Source organism: Mauremys mutica, unplaced genomic scaffold (genome assembly GCF_020497125.1).
Source record: "Mauremys mutica isolate MM-2020 ecotype Southern unplaced genomic scaffold, ASM2049712v1 000531F_np12_subseq_228247:308268_obj, whole genome shotgun sequence".
NCBI classification, from domain to species: Eukaryota; Metazoa; Chordata; order Testudines; family Geoemydidae; genus Mauremys; species Mauremys mutica.
In genome coordinates, this window is record NW_025422995.1 from 58,174 (window position 1) to 80,022 (window position 21,849).

Sequence of the window (21,849 nt, forward strand, 5' to 3'; positions counted from 1 at the left end):
GGAATCCTATAGTTTTATATTTTTAAACAGATTTTAAATGGAACATAGGAATTGCCATTTTGGATCAGACTTCAGGATCCGGAAGTGGCCAGCACCAAATGCTTTGGAGGAAAGTATAAGAACCCACTGCAGGTAGAAGTGGGTTAATTTGCTCCCCTGAAGGATTCCTCCTAAACTCTACTAATTAGTGATAGTCTTAAAACCTGAAGCATGAGGCTTTCTACCCCCCCCCTACACTTTTTTCAGCATTAACTCTGGATATTCCTTATGTCCCTATAAATGTCCAATCTTTGAATCTTGCTAATGAGCAAGAGAGGAGGAGCAGATGGAACAGAAGAGGTGGTCAGCAGTGTAAAGAAAGGTAAAAAAAAAAAAAGAGATTCTGAGGCTGGATTTGAAGGAAGAGCATGGAGATGCTTGGTGCACAAGAATGGGGACAACATTCTAGATGTAGAAAGCAACATGGAAAAAACAGGAATATGACACCATGGGAGAAAGTGGGCTACATTAAAGAACATATCCTCTCCTCAGAGTAAAATTAGACCAACCATACAAGCTCTGCTTTGGTCTGAGTGGGCACAGCCCCCTCCACACCCAGTCCTTCCTCTGTGCCTGCTTCTTCCATTTTGTGAGCACACAGGTAAAAGAAAATATGAGAACACTACAGTACTCCATTTGTGGGAGAAATGTGTGGAAAGCTTCAAACACCTTGCATGAAAATGCAGTTTATTACAAACAGCATTTATATGGAACATTAATTTGTCTGCTTAGACTTCTATTTCCCCTCCCAACTGCAAGGAAAGTTTCTCAGAAGACTCTGTAGGTGCTAATATTCTGTTCCACTGACAATTCCATTGAACGCTATTGTTTTTCCAGTTATTAGCATAGCCAATATTTTACTATCAGCAGTATGCACTCAAACATTTATACACAATAGTGGTGCATAGATAAATGGCTAGACACATAGACTATACCTTTATCTATGTTTACTTGTAGTAAAACACAAGTAAGCTTACTGTTGTTTCCCCATGATTTGCTCTTCTGTAGTAGAACTAACTGGCAGCATTCAGCTAGTGTGATGAGGGGCAGAATATAAGAACATGAAGAGGAGAAAAGAGATCTACTCAAAGTCCCCTTGTCTTTTATGTTTTCCAATCCCTTTTAATAAAGTGAGATGCTTCAGCTATTATAAAAAACTTTGTGACCCTTGTAATGCTACAAAATACTGATACAAAATGTGAATAGTACAATGTTCAGTATATATATATATATATATAATATATATATTTATATTTTAATATATTATATTTATTTCTACATAAAAACAGGCTATAAATATTATATGTGCCATATCTGCCTTATACTTGTGGTTCCCAGCTTTTGACATTATAGTACAAAACAACCTTAAAAAAAATAAAATACATAAAGAAACTCAGTAGAAATAGCTGTACATTTTAAAAATCTTGTACATATACAGTGTTATCGTTACAGCTCTGGGCTACACGAACACAGTTAAAAGCCTCTCCAACAATTAATTATGTTGAAAAATCACCACTCATAGACATTTGAGCTGCCATGTAATAAATCATTGATACTCAAGAGTTTATGGGTCAAATTCTCAACTGCTGTACATTGGAGCTGTGTCAGTTTATACCAGCACAGAATTTGACCTTCTATGGGAGGAAAAAGAGTTTAAAAATAAGTTATAGATCCCTATTAGCCTTAGGTAACTTCTACTTTCATTTCTACCTGTTACAGGGCCTGATCCATTGTCTATTAAAGTCCATGAGAATTATTTGCATATACTTTAGGCAGTTGTTGGATCAGATCCAAATTTACTGACTTCACTGGGAAACTCTTACCCAGAAAAATTCAGCTCACCAGGTCTTACCAAGGCAAATGTGTTTTCTGTCAAGGAGAGCAACTGTCAACCTTGTCTTTGTTTAATTCAGTCTATATTTAGTCAGAAACCTTCAATTAGCTTAAATCGGAAGGTTGTTGGGTTTTTTTTTGTAGAGATCTGAGTAAAAAATAATTCTGAAACAAGAAACCAGCACAGTGATATTTCCTTCCTGGAGCCCAGCCGCAAGAAGAAACAAAAGGCATGGCTGGAGCTTTATTTCATATAATTGGAAGCACAAAGTGCCCTGCTGAATGCTATACCATTGCATGTAGTCTTTACACTATTGGATAGACACTTAGTGTCAACATGTGTTTCATTTGGGTCTCAAAGTCCACATCCCGACTTTGTAATCAGAGAAACAAAATACATATGTTCACGGCAATGATAGCACTCTGCAACTTATCATGAGCTACTGATGTCTCTTGAACAAGCGTCTTGTGGCTCATCACTGCTCAATTTGCTACGTGATTCTCGTGTCCTTCTTGTGAAAGCAGGTGTCCTGTGCATAAGCCCTGAATACAACCAGTCTAAGAAATACAGGAACGTTCCATATGATTTCCTGTTGTTTGTTTTGTTCTAAACAGTAGGTGAGCTGAGTGGAACACCGGTGTCGTAGGTAAGTGTCTGTGTGCAGCACGTTTGAGGTGTGTCCTCTCTGATGCTCAATAGTTCTGTCTCTTCACTAGAGTAAACTGTGGTGTCCATGTCATCAGAATGATATCCTGACTGGTAGCCACTCGTCTGGTTTGAGGCTTCAGACATGACAGATTCATTACTTTTACTGGGCACCAGCACACTGCAAGAGAAATACAAACAACATTGAAATAACTTCTCAGAGTTTCCTTTGGAGGCCATCATTAGGCACATCAACTTATACAAACAACTCTTCTCCAATACCAGCATGAAGCAGAGCAGAGTTGTAGTTAGCAAGGGTGGCTTGTACACCGATATAAAAGCTTTTTTAAACATGCACCGGATTATAGGAGAGATGGTTTTCCCTTTCACTCCCCTATGACATGTAATATGCATCCTGTACAGGGAGCATTCTTATGGCAGTACAGGCTGACTGTGGGATTTAAACTGTGGCCTCTGACAGTGAAGTGGAATGAAAGCTTGGAAATGTGGCAGTGCATTGCAGTGTGAGGCTGCAATTGTAATTACAGTGGACCTTTGCCTGGAATGAAGTTGTCCTAGAAAAATAAGACCCTCAGAGGGGTTTTCACAGGGGTAGGTGAGGCTTTAGCTGTGTGAATCCCACTGACTTTTAGGTGAGTCTCATAACTAAAATCCCGTACAATGCACTGAAATTTACCCCTTATGTTCTTCCAGCTCATTGAAAATCATGGCTCTGCTTTTAAATATAGAAACCCTTAAAACTGTTATGAACAGGCTAGAATCAGAACCACTCAAATGTGTGCCATTGGCCCAGCAGTCTCTAGTTGGTAGGGTAAAGATGGAGCAAAATAGTACAAGTTCTCCCTGTGCTGCTGCTTGACGTTCTGAATAGCTGTGGTGTACAGCACAGTGACAGCTACAAAGTCCTAGGAGACCTTGGACTTCTTACAAGACACAGACAGCCAGGCGTGCAGTGGGTTATTTTCTGTACTTTATATGGCACACTGAGGCCATTCAGAGAAGAGTCTGTCTTTTGAGACAACTCATAGCCTAAGCATCTTCTGTAAACTGGATAGTCTTATTCCATCATATTTGCTGGCTGGCCCTTACCTAAAGGGAACTGTCACTTGCTGAGCTCTGTCTTCCAGTGTCTTCAGCTCTTCAGATGCAAGAACCATCCCACTGTCTGTCTGATTGTCCTTTAAAGAGCCAAAGAAAGGCCAGAAATTGATCAGATGGAAACACACACAAAAATGGAAAAGCAGCACTAGGAATATGAAGGGATATAACAAAAGACAGACTTACATCTTGAACAACTTTTACAGCAGGTACCAAGGGCACATCTTCAAATGTTTTCACACTCACAGGTCGGCTTTTTCTTTTACTACCTTGTCGGTACGGACTGTAAAGAGAAGAATGGATTTGTTTGCATGAGCCGTTGTTTGGGTGAAAAAGACACAGATGATATCAGACTCCTTTATCTTTCAATAACAAAGTTAATCATTTGCCAAAACATATTATGCAAACCTCAACTGAAAAGGGGAAACTGGCTAGAAAGTGGCATGTTTCTGACCTGCAGCTGCTAAAACCTTGATTCCCAAGCAAATCCTAAGAAACACCTTTTTAAAAAGCAACCACCTCCTTTTCTGAGTGATGCTGCAAGTTTCATTTCCTGCAAACTCCATGTAGAAGTCTAAAAAACAGAGAAGCTTGGATCACAATCGTATGTCTCTTTCTTTGGACTGTACTTCTGAGACTCTTACTTGGACCCGAGTCACCAACAGCAGACAGAGCAATCTGTCTCCTGTTAAAATGTGGAAGTTGGAACTACATGTTCCACATCTCCCCTTTCTTGAAGCTTCTTCTCCAAAAGAAGCCCTCCAAGCAGGAGGAGTTCAGTAACCCAGTGACAAAGAAAACAGCAGTGGCCTATCATAGAGGCCACAGATGCCCAAATCAGCAGCAACCTTAGAGTTCCCTCTCTACATAAGTGTAATGAAATGTACTTTGTTTCCAAGCTATCCTACCTAAAACTGATACAAGAGCTGCAGCAATACTGGCTGGGACCTAGGAATTGACCACACCAACTTTACTTCTGGAAGAGGGGGAGTCAATGGGACAAAAGGCATCTTGGTATGCTACAGTGAGATCCTAGTCTGCTTTGTTGGCTGCAAAATGCTTCCAGCTCCAGGACCATAAAAATAAATCTATCCAAAGTCATGTTTCATATTCCCCACTCTGCGCCTATTAGGGCAGCGCTCCCACTGCTGTTTCATCAGAACAGATTAAAAAAAAATGTGGAAGGCCCCTTTAAAACATATATTACCAATGTTGTTTTTTTTCCTTTCAGTCATTATTGAATAACAGGAAGAGTGGGTTGGGAAAGGCATATAGGAAGTGTTACAGATGGAAAATGAGAGCAACGCTTTCAATGATATCAAATGTTTTCATCTTTTAAATGTAAATATTATCGACCATCACACTATTAAAACATGGTATTTAGGTATTTAATTATAGTACCTTGATTTCAACTGAAGTCCTAAGTGCACTGTTCCTATCTATTATTTTCCATAGCCCTATACAAAAGCAGCGTAGGGCCTTGATCCTGTACCAACAAAGTCAATGGGAGGGGAGCTTTGTCATTGATTTTGATGGATGCAGAATCAATACCCCTGCAGTAATTAAACTGGGGCAGAGTGGTCTGAAGAGGGCTTTCTGGTTCTTATAAGAAATTCTTCTGTGGATTCTATCTCTGCTCTTGTCTCTTGCAACAAACCCCTCAAAGTCACCCCTGCTTCTTCTGAGGCAGCATCCCTGGCAACCATCCCTGGCATCCTGAACTCTTGAGGCTGCAGTAGGAACCACAGAGACGCCTAGGTGAGAAAATTCCTTCCTCCCCCACAACCTAGGCAGATAAGCCCTTCTCTAAGCCCATATGCACAAGCTAGGTGCAGGTTCTGGAGTTTGGTCTTAAGTAAGCCTCCACTGTACACTATTGGATAAGATTGCACGCGCTCTGCAGCAGGAATCATCTCTTTGGTACATGTTTTTACAGTGCCTACCACAACACAACCCTGATCCATGACTCATGCCCCTAGGTGATACCAGAACACAAGTAATACATAATAAATAAGTATGATCAGTAACAGTGCCGTTTAACTAAACTTCCATTAGTCATCAGTTCATGACCCACCTAACAACGTGCTCATTTTCTGGGTAGAAATATCAGGGGGCTTGTTTAAAGCTAGGCTTTTGTTAATGAATCCATCACTAGATCTATCACCCTTACCATATCAGGGTGTGTTACAAGAATATGAACAGAACAGAAAAGAATGACTAGACATTTTCTAAAGGCTGGCTACCAATACTATCGCAGCACTTTTGGACAAGAGACTGAACTCTTTAGAGGGTGGCGGGGGGAAATGTAGGTTATCACAAGTGTTTCAGAAGCTAAGAAACTGGTGTTTTGCAGATCCTCCTATAGAGACTATAGCTATGGCTTTATTCTTATCCCTATGGACAAAGTTAAATATGGACCAGAGCAGCTGAAATCTCTTCCTCTCATTTTTCCTCCCCCAACCTGAACTCAACTGCCTAGAGGCCGCGATGGGATGTTCACCATATAAAATACCTAATTCCTGCTGTGTTGTCATAATGGAATTTAGGATCGCAGACTTCCTCTTCCGCCATACAGGAAACAGGTGAGGTTGGCAAAGAGAGTCCAGAATCCTCATCCATGTTCAGTGATACCGTTAGAGGAAGGACAATGTAATCTTTACCATCCTGTAGAATACAATGAAAAAAGTCAGAGTAAAATATATATACACATTGTAAATAAGAATTCTTACAATGAAAATTAAAGCTATGGTGGGCTGCTTTTTGACTATAAACAGTATATTATATTTGCTAGAGCATATAGCAAAAGATTTTAACTTAAAGGGACAGTGTCAAAGAGTTTTAGACCAAAATGTAGACATTCTAATGGTTTTACATATCTCAGTAGGCAATCAAACGTTTACTTTTTAATTTTTTATTTCAGTTACAAATGTAAGCTTCCTGTTGTGCTTTGGCTTTCTGCCCAGGCCCTAGCATGTCTAAAGTTGGCCATGCTTGGCAGATCCCCTGAAACCTGCCCGCAGCCCCCCAGGGGGCCTTGGACCCCTGGTTGAGAACCACTGTTCTAGAGCATGAGAACTGGAAAGGAAAACCAGCCATAAACTGAAAGGGAAACTGACCAATCTATGTGAATTATCCAATCTGAGTGAAATGCAGAATGTGAACAATAAGCAGCGATTAAAAAAAAAAAAATTTCAGTGTTAAATAGTCTAAAATGATATAAGTAACAATAAGGATTTTTAAAAATGAATTTTATTGACAGTGTACCCGTCAGATAATAATAGTCACAGATAATTTCTAGTTGCTGAATATCTAGTTGCTGAAGTCTCCTCACTGATGGCAAATTATTTTGATAAGGAATGTATAATTCATTTAAGTACAAAAGATAAACCAATTATATGCAGTGTGTTAAAAACGATTATATTCTTTAAAGTAAATTGGCCTAGATGATTATAATATTTTCTTTCATGATTTCTCATCTGAATTTATAAATATATATATATATATATATATATGTACACACACACACACACAAGGCAAGTGGCAGAAAATCCACAGAAATGAGTGTCTGTCTGTCTGTCTATCTATTTTAGTTACTTATATGGTCCCATTATCACAGTATCTGAACACCTCACAGTCTTTAATATATTTCTCCTCCCAACACCACTGAGAGGCAGGGAAGTGCTACTACCCCCATTTTACAAATGGAGAACTGAGTCACAGAGAAACTAACTGACTTGCCTACAGTCCCACAGGAAGTCTGCAGTAGAGGAGGGAACTGAACCCACGTCCCCTGAGTTCTAAGCTAAAGCCTGTATCACTGGCATGTGTGTAGTTACCAAGCACCAAGCAGTCAGTGGGCCTGAACCAATGAAGTGGTGTACAGAATACAGCTGGCTCCCTGAACTAACTCCAAAGCTTTCCATATGGACAATCTGTGGGGGCAGTGGGGGAGGGGTAGCCATGGACCAGGTTTTGCTATCACAAATCTCTGTGACCCTAGGCCATCCTATTCAGCCATCTGCCTCAACTCCCCAAGGTGATGTGGTCTAACGATGGCCCAACAAGGCACCACTTCAGAATACTGTAGTATTGGTACAATATCTATATTTCACATACCTGACGAACATTGGCTTGCAGTAAGTTTCCCAGGTGCTCCACTAATTCAGAAAAAGTAGGTCTTTGCTTAGGTTCTCCATGCCAGCAGTCCAGCATTGTCTGATATCTAGTGGGATAAAACCATGACAATATCAGGGCAATGAGGAGGGCATATTCTACCTACTCAGATGATTGCTATTACCATAAAGCATATTTGTAAGTTCCTACATTTCTGGTGTTGTATAGTCTGGTGCTCTCATCCTTGTTCCTTCTTTCAGTCTTCTACAAAACTCCTCATCAATTTTTACACCAGGATATGGTGAAGCTCCTAAAATGATAATGGATGCACCTTTTTTTAAGAAGACATTTAAAATTCTGGGTCTGATTTTCAACCAAATGATTTGTACATGAAATAACTGCTGTTATATGAACAAGTCAGGCAATTAGAGATGTTTGCCTGCAAATTGGGTAATTGTGCATGCAAAGTCAAAACTTTCAAAAATATTTCACTGTTTTTTTCCACCCTCTCTACTGTTAAACTTAGAGGTTCAGTGGCAAATAAAAGTGACTTACCTAATGAAAATATCTCCCATAGCAGAATGCCAAAGGACCATACGTCACTCTGAATGGTATATACTCTGTCAAAAATGGTTTCTGGTGCCATCCATTTTAGGGGTAATCTGGCCTGAAAGCATTTAAAAAAAATAATTAAGCTTTAGTACGAGACAGAAAAAAGAGAACACTGTTTCCAAAAACAATGTGTTAAAATAGAATAGTTAGTATCACTTCAAATTAAAGGTCTCCAACATTTATTCTCCAAAACTTACATCTCCTTTCCTGACATAATCTGGGTCTTTGTAGATGTCTCGCGCCAAGCCAAAATCACAGATTTTGACCACGTTATTCTGTGATAAGAGGATATTACGAGCAGCCAGGTCCCTATGGATGCACTGCAAAGGGAAGAAAACAAGTTTATAGGTTGGCTGTTGTTGCAACTCTGCTCAGAGAGTTGATCTATTTCACATCTGTGCTGACCTCACTCTCAGAGGCCAGATATTTCTTAAATCCTATTAAGTAAAATAAATCCCAACGTCAACAGAGTTACTGATTTTTAAGTGGCTTTTTTTATCATTGTAACTTACCTGAAAACAAAAGTCTTTCTGAGCCAAGTCCAAACACACATCTGTTTAACCAATAAGCAGCCATGGCCCTTGAGGTTAGCCAATTAATTATCCCAGGAAGCTGATGCAAAACACGTTAGGATCTGATTACCACAGATTTACTTTGGTTATATTCAAATCCACGTTCCCCATCACATCTATGACACTTCACCCTTTTTAATATAGTTAGGTGAAAAATGTCATATGACAGGCCCAATGTTGAGATTATTCTCTGCTGGAAACAATTAAAGATGGAAAAGTACATCTCTCTATCTCTGCCTGTATGACAGCCGCCATCTTGGCCAATGAACCAGGGATTTCCAGAGCTAAACTCACGGGCCTCTCTAAAGCTTGACCTGCAGGCTCTGGAGCTGGGGTCTGTAGCCAATGCTTATGCTCTGTAGATCAGGCACAGAGAGGGAGACCACACACACCCTACCTGACTGGTAAGTTACACATGCAGGATTGTTCTTTGCAGTATATTTTTCAGGCCTTGACAAATGAACTTTTAAATGACTAAAACAAAGGGACTCTCCAATCTTTCCTTGGGAGACTATTCTACATTCTAACAGATACCACCTAATTTTGCCTTTACATATTACCTAGTATTCCTTGTTTTATGCCCTGAGCCACCATTAATAATTCCTCTTTCTTTCTGATGTTTACAGCCTTCAGAATATTTGCGAATGATTAGCTATTGTTTGAACCAGTTTTACAAAGTTAGGATCAAATCCCGATGGGGCATCTGTTCAGGGCTGAAATGAAGGGGAAATGTGGTGTTCCTTTTGTGTTAGCAGGTCAGATGGAGATCCATCAAGGAGGGATTCACAGTGCCCACACACATGCATCTCTTACTCTACAATGTCTCTGTGCAGTATTATGAACAGGGGCTTCCATCCTTCCCATCGCCCTACCCTAGCATCACCTTCCCTAGCAATTTCTTCAGCGCAAAGCCTTTTTATTCCAACTTGGCTCCACTTATCACAAATTGGTCCCTAGTTCCTTTTAATCTTTCCTCAAATGTCATTCCCTCCAGTCACTTTATCATTCTATTATGAATCAGTGAACAATGAACCTTATACAAATTGCTAACATTCATATATATTAAAGCACCTCACATGGGCTGTTTAACTTTGTCATATTAATGGCTCTGGTGTTTTTTGGAGCAATCAGAAAATGCTGTGGATGGTTGCCAGTCCAATGACAAACACATCACTTCCATCTATAAACCTGTAGCATCATTTTCTACAATGGTTAATCATATGAAAAATGCCATTTCCCTGAAAAGATTCTTACTTTGCGTGAAGCCAAGAATTCCATCCCCCTGGCCACCTGGAAGCTATAACAGATAAGGTCCTCCATGCTCAGAGAGTTCTTGCAAAGGTCTTCAGAAGCTGCTGGAAGGAGCAAGATGACATCAGTTAAACATGTTCTCTATTTCAGATTTCACCCACGGATGTTTATTATTTAAAATACATTGCCAAATCCCGTGACCTGTAGTCAGCACTTTACATTACTGTACACGAGACCCATGTTCAACTCTCAGGCTTGATTATTTGTTTCCAGAGTTTACAAGAGCTGGGAGAGCTGCAAAAATCAGCTCATGTAGTTCCTAGCAAAAGGAAAGTCTTTCAGCAATCCCAGTGGATGAGCTAAGGGAGTTCTGATTCCACCCCCATTAGGGAAAAAAAGCACAAAGGTAAAAATATTTGTGGATCATAGAAAAATTGTTACTTAAAGAAGGGAGACATTTAATCTCACCCTCTAGCAAACTGGAGGGGTACGGTCTATAACCATACCTACTAACAGCCAGTTCTTGCTCAGTCCTGACATCATTAGGATATTTGCTGAGTAAGAACTTCTATACTGGGTAGAATGATCTGATTAGAACTCCAATCCCGCTCCTGTATAGTTAGGCTTGAAAGGATTAGAACTTTATCAGTAAACACTGATTTTACCATACACACAAAATCCAGCTAAACCATATTTCCATCAATAATAATAGAAATGTACAGCTAGGCAAAATAAGCAAATGCTGCCTGAGTATTTATTAGGGTTTGATTTAAGGATATTTACTTTGTATGTTTTGACAACTTGTGTTTTAAGGGTTATACAGCTTAACTTTTTGAATCTCAGCGTCTGTGATTAAATTGTCGGAATCCCCTCATAACTATGCAAAACTTAAATAAAAATAGAAAAAAAGTTTTAAAATAAACCCTGATTCCCTTGAAATTATACATCAAATAAAGTTGAATTCTGCCAAGCCTACATATAGTTGAACTGTGGCCTCCCTCCAGATGAGCCTGATCAGAGTGCTGAGCCTTAAGGCAGCCCCTCCCAATGACAAATGGCCCAAAACTAAGTGAGCACAAATCCTACCTTCTTCTTCCTCTACGTCACTAAGGGATCTCTCCTCCACAAAGCCCGAGCTCGTCGAGCTCTGGCTGCTTGTGATACTGTCTAAGCGGCGCTTCAAGTCCTCCGAGATTTCACCAACGTAGTTTTCTTTTCCCTGCCTAAATCTGGCATTTTTAGTCTAGAAAGGAAAAATAATCAGAGGTTTTCCAAGGCAGAAGTGATATGTCACAGTGTATAAGTCAGGGATGTCACTGAGCATCAGAGGGGGAGAGAGGCATGGAGGAGGCACTTAACCTGCTCATGGTCCTCTCCACGGGGGTGCAGCAGCCCTCCACCTTCATATGTCTGTCAGTAGCACTTATAAGCAGGTGCTAATACATTCTGTAGCTTGCTGAGCTAGTATGTTGTCAGGTGACTTCCCCTTCACTCTGTTACCGAATCCCTCCACTTCACCACTCATGCCACTATTCATTCCTTTGCCTTTTCTCCCACTGCAAAGTCCATCCTACCCCCACAAACCCAAGCATCTCATTTACCTGCTTCTGCTCTTATGCCACCAAATACCTCTGGAGATAGTCCTAAACCCGCGCCGCTTCCCACAGCTCTCATTGGCTGGGAATGGCAAACCGCGGCCACTGGGAGCTGCAAGCGGCCGTTCCTGCAGACGCTCAGGTAAACAAAGCATCTCGCGGCCCACCAGGGGCTTACCCTGAACAAGCCGCAAACCAAGTTTGGGAACCCCTGTACTAAACCCACACAGACTCCTGCCAACACAAATCCAGTCTCACCTGCTTCACTTTTGCTATATTCTTGCCAAACAACACTGCTTTCCCATCCTCACGGATTCCCATCCCTATAATCCCCATTGCTTATCTGCAACGTTCAACGCCCTCTTAAAACCCATCCCCTTTCTTCATCCTCCTCTCTCTCTGCACTATAACCAGACATAACAGATTCCTGTTCATCCCATTTAACCCTCCTAACTCCCAAGAGAGGGAGCAGTAGATTGCACTCACCAATATAAAATAGTAAAACTCTCCTTTCCCTGCCCCCAAAGATACAGGGAAAAAACCCTCAGGAAAGTGATACTGTTAAAGGAGGCTCTGATGTAGGAAGAAAGACATATGACCTGCAAACTGCAAGGCACCTCTCCAGAGTTTCTAATCCCCTTAACATTGGCTCCTTCTGGGGCTCTGGGTAAGTCTCCTAAGCCAAAATGTTCTACAAGGAGAACCTAAAGCCATATATATTCATGTCCCCCAGAAGTGGCCTGATTCTCAAAGACAATGAACACCACCAACTTCTTCTGAAAAATCAGGCCTCTGATATAGGGGCCCAAATTTAGATGCTAGCCTTCATTTCTCTGACTCCATTTCCCCATCCTTAAAGTAGGGATCTCAAAAAGGCGCAGTGAGGATTAGTTAGATCTTTGGAGAAAGCTTTGAAGATGAAAAGCGTGACATAAATTGGATGGAGAAATTGATTTACGAGGGAAGATTAAAAGCGCTGTATATGTCTAGCCTGGCTAAACAATGAACAAGGGGGACATGATAGCAGTCTACAGAAGGGTATAAACACAATCAGGGAGTGAAGTGATTTAAGGTGGTACAAGCTGGTTTGACTAAGAGTAAAGAGCTGAAATTAAAGAAAAAAATTAGGCAGATTATCAGGAAAAACTCCCTGGCAGATACGGCAGACTGTAGAATAGTCTGCCAAGAGAAATGGTAGATGCCTCCTCTTTGCACATTTAAAGCTTAGAATAAGAAACTAACTATATTGTATGGGCATGGGGATTGACTAGATGACCTGTAATGCCTTTTCTATATTGAATTTCTATGGTAAGTGCTAAAGATTATCATAATTAATATTAATACAAAGATACATCCCCAATAATTCTCAAGCTTTCCACTCAGAACGTAAACAGAGTTTTAAAAATAAAGTTTCGTCACTCCTTAGCCTCTATTTTTAATTTTGACGATGGCAGCAGACTGTACCTTGTACGGAACAAATTCACTTCTCTTGCTCCTTAAGTAAGTTGACAAGTTTCCAAACTTGCAGTATTCCACAATCACCATAAGTGGGCCTGCATAAAACAAGAACCAATTAATTAGAAAGGCTATTTCCCAGTTCAGCCCAGATAAAAATATGAATTCTTTTAAAAATTATTCCACTGTCTTTCCAAATAATTTTAAAGAGAATATCCACAATATAGACAGTAAAAATCTGTTCAAAGAAGGAAAGTGACACCTTTTCTGATTAACATGTTGGATGGGAGGAAATAACATTTCAGGCCAAATTTTTCAAAAAGCAGAGACCTTACTTTGCATGTGAAAATGTGTATGAAATTGTGTGCTTATATTTATATGTGCAAGTGGCTATGACAACACATGCAAATTGGTTCACTGTGCATGCAAATATCCATCTACACTGATGTTTGCATGCACAGTCATGCAATTAACCACCCAAATGCAGTAAACTACTTTCATGTACACATAACTGTTCATGCATCTTTGTGCATGGAGCTGAGTCTCCATGTTTTAAAATATTTGCAAAAAAAAAAAAACAGGAGTACTTGTGGCACCTTAAAGACTAACAAATTTATTGTAGCATGAGCTTTCGTGAGCTAAAGCTCACTTCTTCAGATGAGCTGAGTCTCCATGTTTTAAAATATTTGCAAAAAAAAAAAAACAGGAGTACTTGTGGCACCTTAAAGACTAACAAATTTATTGTAGCATGAGCTTTCGTGAGCTAAAGCTCACAAGTGAGCTTTAGCTCACGAAAGCTCATGCTACAATAAATTTGTTAGTCTTTAAGGTGCCACAAGTACTCCTGTTTTTTTTTTTTTTTTTTTTGCGGATACAGACTAACACGGCTGCTACTCTGAAACTTAAAATATTTGGTCCTTAAAACCCAATTTGCAAACACAGGTACGCTGATGAGCTGCCCAAATGTTGAATGCCGATGCTCAAATTGGGTTACTTGGACATTTGGAAATGCTGATCTAAAGTCCAGGTATTGGATGTTGGCTTCTTATTATGGCATCTACACAGGGGTGGCTCCAGGCACCAGCACGCCAAGCACGTGCCTGGGGCAGCAAGCCACGGGGGGCACTCTGCCGGTCACCGCGAGGGCAGCAGGCAGGTTGCCTTTGGCGGCATGCCTGCGGAGGGTCCGCTGGTCCCGCAGCTTCGGTGGACCTCCTGCAGGCATGTCGCCGAATCCGCGGGACCGAGGAACTCCCGCAGGCAAGCCACCAAAGGCAGCCTGCTTGCCATGCTTGGGGCGGCAAAATACCTAGAGCCACCCCTGCATCTACAATTAATAATTGGCCCCTATGTCTACCTTTAGAAAGATTTATGGAATTCTTCTTCCCAGTACTGTACTATAGTTATGGAACTGCATGAAGGAAATTCTTAGCCTAACTGTGTTAATACTAAACTCACAACTGAATCAACTTCTTTGGCAAGTTATTACAAAGTTACTTGTTCTAAATATCTTCCAAACTAGTGAACGATGCTGGGCTTGTTGGACCAAAATTGTTGCAATTATAAGTAAGATAGATTTAATCATCCAAATTTGGATCCAGACTCATAATCACCTTTTATCCCAGAGCTGAGGAGAGTGTTACAATTTGTGGTTTTGCTTTAGTCCATTAGAGACATAGAGGCTACCTGTGGCATTTGGATATAGATTCGGATTCCAAACCTCACAAATGTGTTTGCTTTCAGAATTCTGTTTTAGGCCTATTTCTAATTATAACTATGTTTACTCTTCCTTTGGACAACTACACAGTGTTTGAGTTTTTCATGTGAGGAATATGAATGGTCCACACCATAAAGAAAAATAATATTGTACCTGCACTTAGTGTGCTAACTTTGCTAACAGTGTGCAAGCATTATTACCCCATTTTACGGATGGGGGAGCTGAACTGAGGTACAAAAGGTCAAGTGACTTCCTCAAGGTGACACAGCACATCAGTGACAGACCTGACAGATTGAACTCCAGCCTTCCCATCCCCTAATCTAGCCACTGGATCATGCTGACCCTTCTAATGAACAGCCTTGGAATAACTATAATGGAAAATCAGAGTCTTGCTAATGATGAAACTCAATTCTCCACTAATCGGAAATGGTCTTACTGAATTTCTGGTAGTGCGTCCAATCACTGAATAGACATTCTATACCCAGAGAGCAACAAGGACTCTCAATCAGTCACTCACCTCCTGGTTTTGTGCAGGCACCAAGTAAATTGACAACATTTAGATGATGACCAATATGAATGAGGATCTTGAGCTCTGACATAAGTGCCCGGTGTTCACTATGTGTAGCACCCTCTGTCAAGATAAAAATTATATAACTGATCAGCATAACAGAAATAAAAGTTTTTCCCTTTGCCAACCACATCGATTAGTATTTCGGCAAATCGAGTAAATGTTTTTGTAGGTTAACCTAGGCTAGGGTTCTCACGTGAAAGACAAAACACACATTCCTCCTCACTATGCTCTGGCACTGGTGAGCTGTAGAGTTACAGAGTTGGTTTTCCTTTATTTTGAAACAGTTCCTGAATGCTGCCAAAAGGTAAAATGTCAGACTGGAGAGATAATCAGTGTATTACTGCATGGAATCTTCTCTGCTCTATGCAACATTTTAAGCAGAGTCTGTTGCGTTTTCAGTTACCAGAGGTATAACCATTACCCCATGTGGTGTCTGAGTGCCAGGGGCTACCACTTGTCCTGTGGCACTAGATTGGCCTGTGAAAGGGAGGACGCGGGGCAGGGGTTGGGGGCTGCACAGCCTCTCACCCAATCAATGAGAACAGCCACTGGATGATTTGTCAGCATTCTGAACATGCAGAGGAGGCAGCAGCAGCCAATATCTGAGGGGAGGTGCGGGTGGGCAGAAGGCAGCATTCAGCAGATTTGGTGAACGCCAGGAACTTATGTAGGTAGTTGGGATCTTCTCTTATTTTGCTTGGGGACCCATCCTATTAATGTTATGTCCTTATACCAGGAGACTTGACAGCATGGCACATAAACAATGAGCTTTATTGGCAGTCCCTGTATTGCGTGACTACTCATGCAGCACTGACAAAACTCCCAGAGTCCTTTCCCATTATTCACTGGTCTTAGTGTGAAACCTGGGATGGATTCTCTGAGTGCAGAGAACCTTGTTCAATTGTTTCAGAGTCCTGGGAAGGAGGAACGATTCTGGGATCTCAGCTTTGTCTTTAATGTCAAAACATCCACATCACTGACAATAATATTGAAGAGCTCTTTAAAATCAGCCAAGGAGTAAGCTAGCTTACTCGTTTCTCCCCACCCCCCCCCCCCCCCCGCCCCAGATAACATCTAAGTCATTGTTTAGGGTTTGACAGAAAGCTCACACTGCAGGTACAGCATGTAGGTAAACACTGCAGAAATCAACACTTGTGTAGGATTACTTGTAGGAGCAAATTTAACATCTGCATCTGGGTAGCTCTATAAAGTAATGGTAAAGGAGCTCTACAGTTAGACATAAGTTACATTATTCTCACAGCAATTGTTAACTAAACCCTTCTAGGGCATCGGTACAGAAATTCTGATTGTTCAACATGCTTTGTTGGCGTCTAGATACAAGACTGGAAATACAAATACATTATGTCTTTTCAGGAGGCTTTTAGTCTTCATTTTTACCTTTCAGCATTTTTACTGCAACAGTTTTGCAGGTAGCAGTTTTGTCAATTCCAAATGCATCTGCTTCTATGACTTGGCCAAATGCTCCACGCCCCAGGGGTTTACCTGGTATGAAAAGATGAACAGATTTAGACTTATTGTCAAAGCAGTGGACAAAAGGTAGGCCAATCATTAACTGAATCAACCCCCATGTTGGGAATGATGGTTTGACACACACGGGGCTGGGCCTATGTAGGTGTGAAAGTGGGGTCAGGAAACACAATAACTAGGCCAAGCTAGCTTTTCCTGCAGGGTGGGGTTAGGTGAGGCCATGATCCAGCCATCTCCTGCACTGGCCCAAAGGACTGAGCCATCACAGAGGGAACACCCACTGCATCCTATCAGAGTGTGATGTAGTTTCTGGGGCAATTCTGTGTGTGCCAGTCAGAATTCCTCCACAGGCTCCCTGTGCGGTGTATTCTTTCCTCAGCCCCCATGCAAAATAGTGAAAGCACACCTAGCTTTAGCCGGTCTCTAGGAAACTCCCACTTGCTGGCATCATAGGGGAGACGTTCACACTGCTCATCCATAGGGACTTCATCAGGATCCATGATGATTGACAAGTAGCCAGTCTTTAGTTCCCCTCCACTGGCCTGGAAAAACATATCAGTTCTAGTCACATAAATGGTACGTGTTGGCTGGAATGAGGCAGTCACATGTACTAACTTCTCCCTCCTCAGGGTTTTAAAATTTCACAGAAATTCAAGTCTGTAGTTTCCTCTAACTACATCATTATGAGTGTGAACACGGATCCTTGCACTTTTAATAATCAAAAGCAGTTCAAGCATTTTTTCCTCCGAATGCCTGGTCAATTAAAACCAAATTTCTGCGCCCTCAATTCCAGGCAGGAATGTTATGGTATTGAGAGAAAAAATGTGCCTGTTGGTTTAAGAACAATGGAAAGAAACAACACAAAAGAGCCATAGTCAGTTTTCATTTGTCATGCAAGACCAATGCTGGTGGGATAGTAAAAGAATGGTTTCGTTACCCGTTTAACGGTCCGGAGAATGATTACAAGAAGCAACCAGAAGAACATGGCAATCACTGCAGTCCCAACCAGGATAATGAGCTCCAGGTTCATTTTCTCTTCGGCGCCTGGGGAGAAACAAATGAATATCTCATTGATAGCTGAAAGCTTATTGGTTTAGGTCATCAGTTAAAGGACTGCATAAAGTTCCTTGTTCCGAAGGTTCATTTTAAAAGTGCCCCATGTAGCAAGCCAACTTAGGCAACGCTTGTTTCTTATAGGTGGGAATATTGGGCCAAGTTCCATACTGAATTACACACCATGAAACCCCACTCAAGACAACGAGGAATAGAATTTTGCATGAGATATGTCAGCACAGGATTTGATCCATTGTTTTCTCGTAAGCCTTCTGATTCCTACAAATTAGTGCACAATGAAATAGCAGCAAGGACTAGTCAGACTCTTATAGCCAAAGTTTTCCCTTAGTTACACACATGAAAGGTTGAAGACAACCTTGTTTTGATGAGGCTGAATGTGCATAATTGAGGGAAGAATTTGGGCCTTTGCAATTAAGAAAAAAAAGGTGAAATCTTATATTTTAAAAGAAATTGCTATTTTCGAAAACTCAAAATCTAGATGAATGTTGAGCACCCAGAAATGAATAACTTTTTCTCATGCAAAGAAAAAAGTGATTATGCTATGTAGGAAATAAGATGTTGCAAGAATGATCCCCTGCATTATGAAACAACATTTCTAACATTTCTTTAACTTCTTAAAATGGGATATGAAAATATGGACTGTTTGCGGTTCTTGTGGTCCTGAGACAATATATCCATGAACTGGAATCCTTATTACAGGTTTAAGCATGGTACCACTTGAATATTTGATAACAAGCACCAGAGGAATTCCGTTCTGTCCCACCCCCATTTCTCACATTTATTAGACCAGTTGAGACCAAGTATTTACATTAGGGTTATTTACAGATAATTTGCACCCAACAAAAATATGTTGCCCAAGAGATCAACTCCATAACCTAATGAGAACTCGAGAACAACAGGCGATAGCTTTCACTAGCTCAGAATAACAGAGTGTTGATCGCCCTGATTTACGAGACAGAGATTCCTGAAGTATTTAGTGACTATTTTCATACACATATATAGGTAACATACTAATAATGAAAGCAAGGAGCACCTGATCATTAATTGGCAGCATCCTTACTGTTGGTGGAAGGCGAAAAGTGGTTTGGTTTTGTTGCAAATTAGTTTGACCACTTGTTAGGGTTGAATTTTCACACCATGTAGTCAATTTTGGAATGACGGTAATGGAACAAACACTAACTGCCAGGGCGCAGTGCTTACCACGAGGAGTAGCTTCAATCTAGGCACTAAGCCCAACAGTTAGACCCTAATTCAGCAAAGAACTCACAGGCGTACTTACCTTTTAAGCACATTTTAGTCCACACCTATTTGGCAAAGCATGTAAACACATACGTAACTTTAAGCATATGGTTAAGTCCCATTGACTTCATTGCAACTTAAGTAAATGCCTAAAGGTAAGCACATGCTTAAGGGCTTTGCTGAGTCAAAGACTATGACCCAGGGTTCCGACTGGGGAGGAGAGAAACAGTGGTCTGCTCCCAAGCTCCCTCCACATGCTTGACTCATGGATGTTTTCAGCCCTAATGGTTGCATAGATGAGTTTGAAAACATGACCCAAGTGTAACCACTGCAATGAGTCTGCAGACAACCTCTGGTAGAGGGAGGAGCAGCACCACTAGAGTCAGGGAGGAAGCTGCGTGGCCGCATACCCACCACCAGAGTAGTGAATGCTGGATGGATGTGAAACTTGGATGCCCCTGAATGCTATACATTGAAACCCCATTGGTGAGGCTTGGAGGCCCTCAAGGCTATTCTCTTTCCTTCTGTCCTTTTATCTCCACAGGACAGGTAGGGGGAGGGGAGTGCCAAGTGCCATCCACTCATGCCACCAAAATGGGACACCATTCACTGGAGATTGTGCATGATCCTTCCTCCCCTTTCTTAGATGCCTTGACAGCAGTGAAATAATTTAACTGTCAGCATTGTTAAGTATCCTCATTAATACCCACTGAAGTGTGCTAGGCTCTCTGCAGACTCAGATGCAGGTATTATTGCCTTGATTTGCACTCACTCTACGTTTTCAGGTTTTTCTCTACCACCACAATGGCCAGCTGTGATTTCATAATGAAAGCTGTGATTCTGGAGACCAAGATATCAGCCTCAAAAACCAAAACCACTGGGTTGCCAGCTTGGTGTGACCTCACCCATTTCGAGCTTGATTAGGAGCCTTATCAATAAATGAATCTGATCCACTTTGGCATAAGGAAGCTTTCAGCAAAGGCACTGCTAGTACATTTTCTAAACTGTGACCAAGACATGATGCATAGGCTTCCTTTTTAGCAGTTATCATTTCAAGCACAAATAAATAAGAGAAGCAAATCTGTACTGACCTTCTACTGCAAAAAAAGTTACTGCTTTTTTGCATCCAAGGACATTGCAGGCAAGGCAGGTGTAGAGACCTCCATCTTCTTTCCTTATCCTGCGTATGGTTAGAGTTTTGTTCCCATCCTTCACAACAATACCTGAAAAAAGGAATTGTTCTTAATTCTGCTATTTGTGTTGGCTTTGGCTGTTGTTAAGAATTCAATAGATGCAATTATTTTAGCTATACTTTTGCATACCCAACCCTCACACAGTGTATAAAATACACAGGGCCACATTCTGCCCCCACTCCGCACTTGAACTCTGCAGTGAAATCAATAGGGAGTCCTGCGTAAAACAGATGACAAGTGAAATAAGTCATACTGAAGGAGCAGTTCCTCACCTGAGTCTTCAACAAGGGTTTCATTGTTTTTAAACCATGTGATGTGTGGAGGAGGAATTCCATTTGCTGGGCATGATACTTCTATGGTTTCACCAATGTTTGCTGTTTGATTCTCCAGGCTCTCTACCAATGTGGGGGCCACAGGCTCTGTTTGCATGAAAATAAAGTTATTGAGAGTTTCCAAGTATAATCATTTTTGTGATGCCTTAGCACTCGCTGCCACTTTACAAGTTTGAGTCACTAATGTAGTCCCATGGCCTTACTGCAATAGCACCAATCATGGTGTTCATGGAAAGATCATATTTAATCTTCCATGATACATGAGACAAGCACAATAGCTAAGAAAACATTATAAGGAGAAGTCCTTTGTCTTTTAATATGAGTCTGGTTTTTATGATTTAGAAGACTTATCCCCCCGCAGGCTAATGGAGAAGAAGGAACTTGCCAGGAATTGCCTACCCCTCATGTCTCCATCGTCCAACCCTCACTTGCAAGAAGGGTGATAATTAATAGTGCTTGAGGTGCTTGAATTCAGGAAAGCATCTGTATTCAGGACTGCCCATAAGCATGTGCTAAACGTACTTTCCTGAATCAGGGTCCTAAGTTGCCAAGACCAGGATTGCAAGACCTCTATGCAAGATCACTTGTGTATGCATCCAAAGCCAGCCACCGGCATTGTTTGTGCTGAAATGCTGCCCTGCTTTTTAATAACAATATTAACATCATGGACCACAATTTTCAAACCCAAAGGTTGAGTCAAAACCTTAAGTCACAAGTATATAACAGATCATAGATGTGGAGCAAGCAATTGTGCCCACTGTGTATTTGGTATGCCTATCAATAGAAGACACTGGGTGGATTGGAATTCAGTTTGGCTTGCACAGCACAATTCTCTGCTTTTTTCCGCACCAGGACCTATTAACCCTTCCATTGCTGTTCCATAATAATGGAATCACTAAGTGTGGCCTAGCCAGTTACATCATCACAGCAGAATACACACTGCCTGGACTTGACCTCATAGGGGGGCACTATGACACGTTAAAGTGCAGTCTCATTATTA

At 41.1% G+C, this 21,849-nt stretch overlaps 1 protein-coding gene across 1 annotated transcript; it reads right to left on the bottom strand.

Moving 5' to 3' along the window:
• Positions 1–409: 409 nt before the first annotated feature.
• On the bottom strand, positions 410–20,936 carry LOC123357355 (vascular endothelial growth factor receptor 2-like; the record flags this gene model as incomplete). The annotated part of the gene is made up of 17 exons (XM_045000608.1): positions 410–2,699; positions 3,629–3,717; positions 3,824–3,920; positions 6,150–6,301; positions 7,754–7,859; positions 7,961–8,060; positions 8,306–8,417; positions 8,560–8,682; positions 10,189–10,289; positions 11,272–11,428; positions 13,245–13,333; positions 15,470–15,583; positions 16,922–17,026; positions 17,418–17,553; positions 17,949–18,055; positions 20,416–20,547; positions 20,790–20,936. Coding segments are annotated over 17 exons (2,087 nt in total), but the record flags the coding sequence as incomplete, so codon positions are not given.
• Between the last annotated feature and the right edge of the window lie 913 nt (positions 20,937–21,849).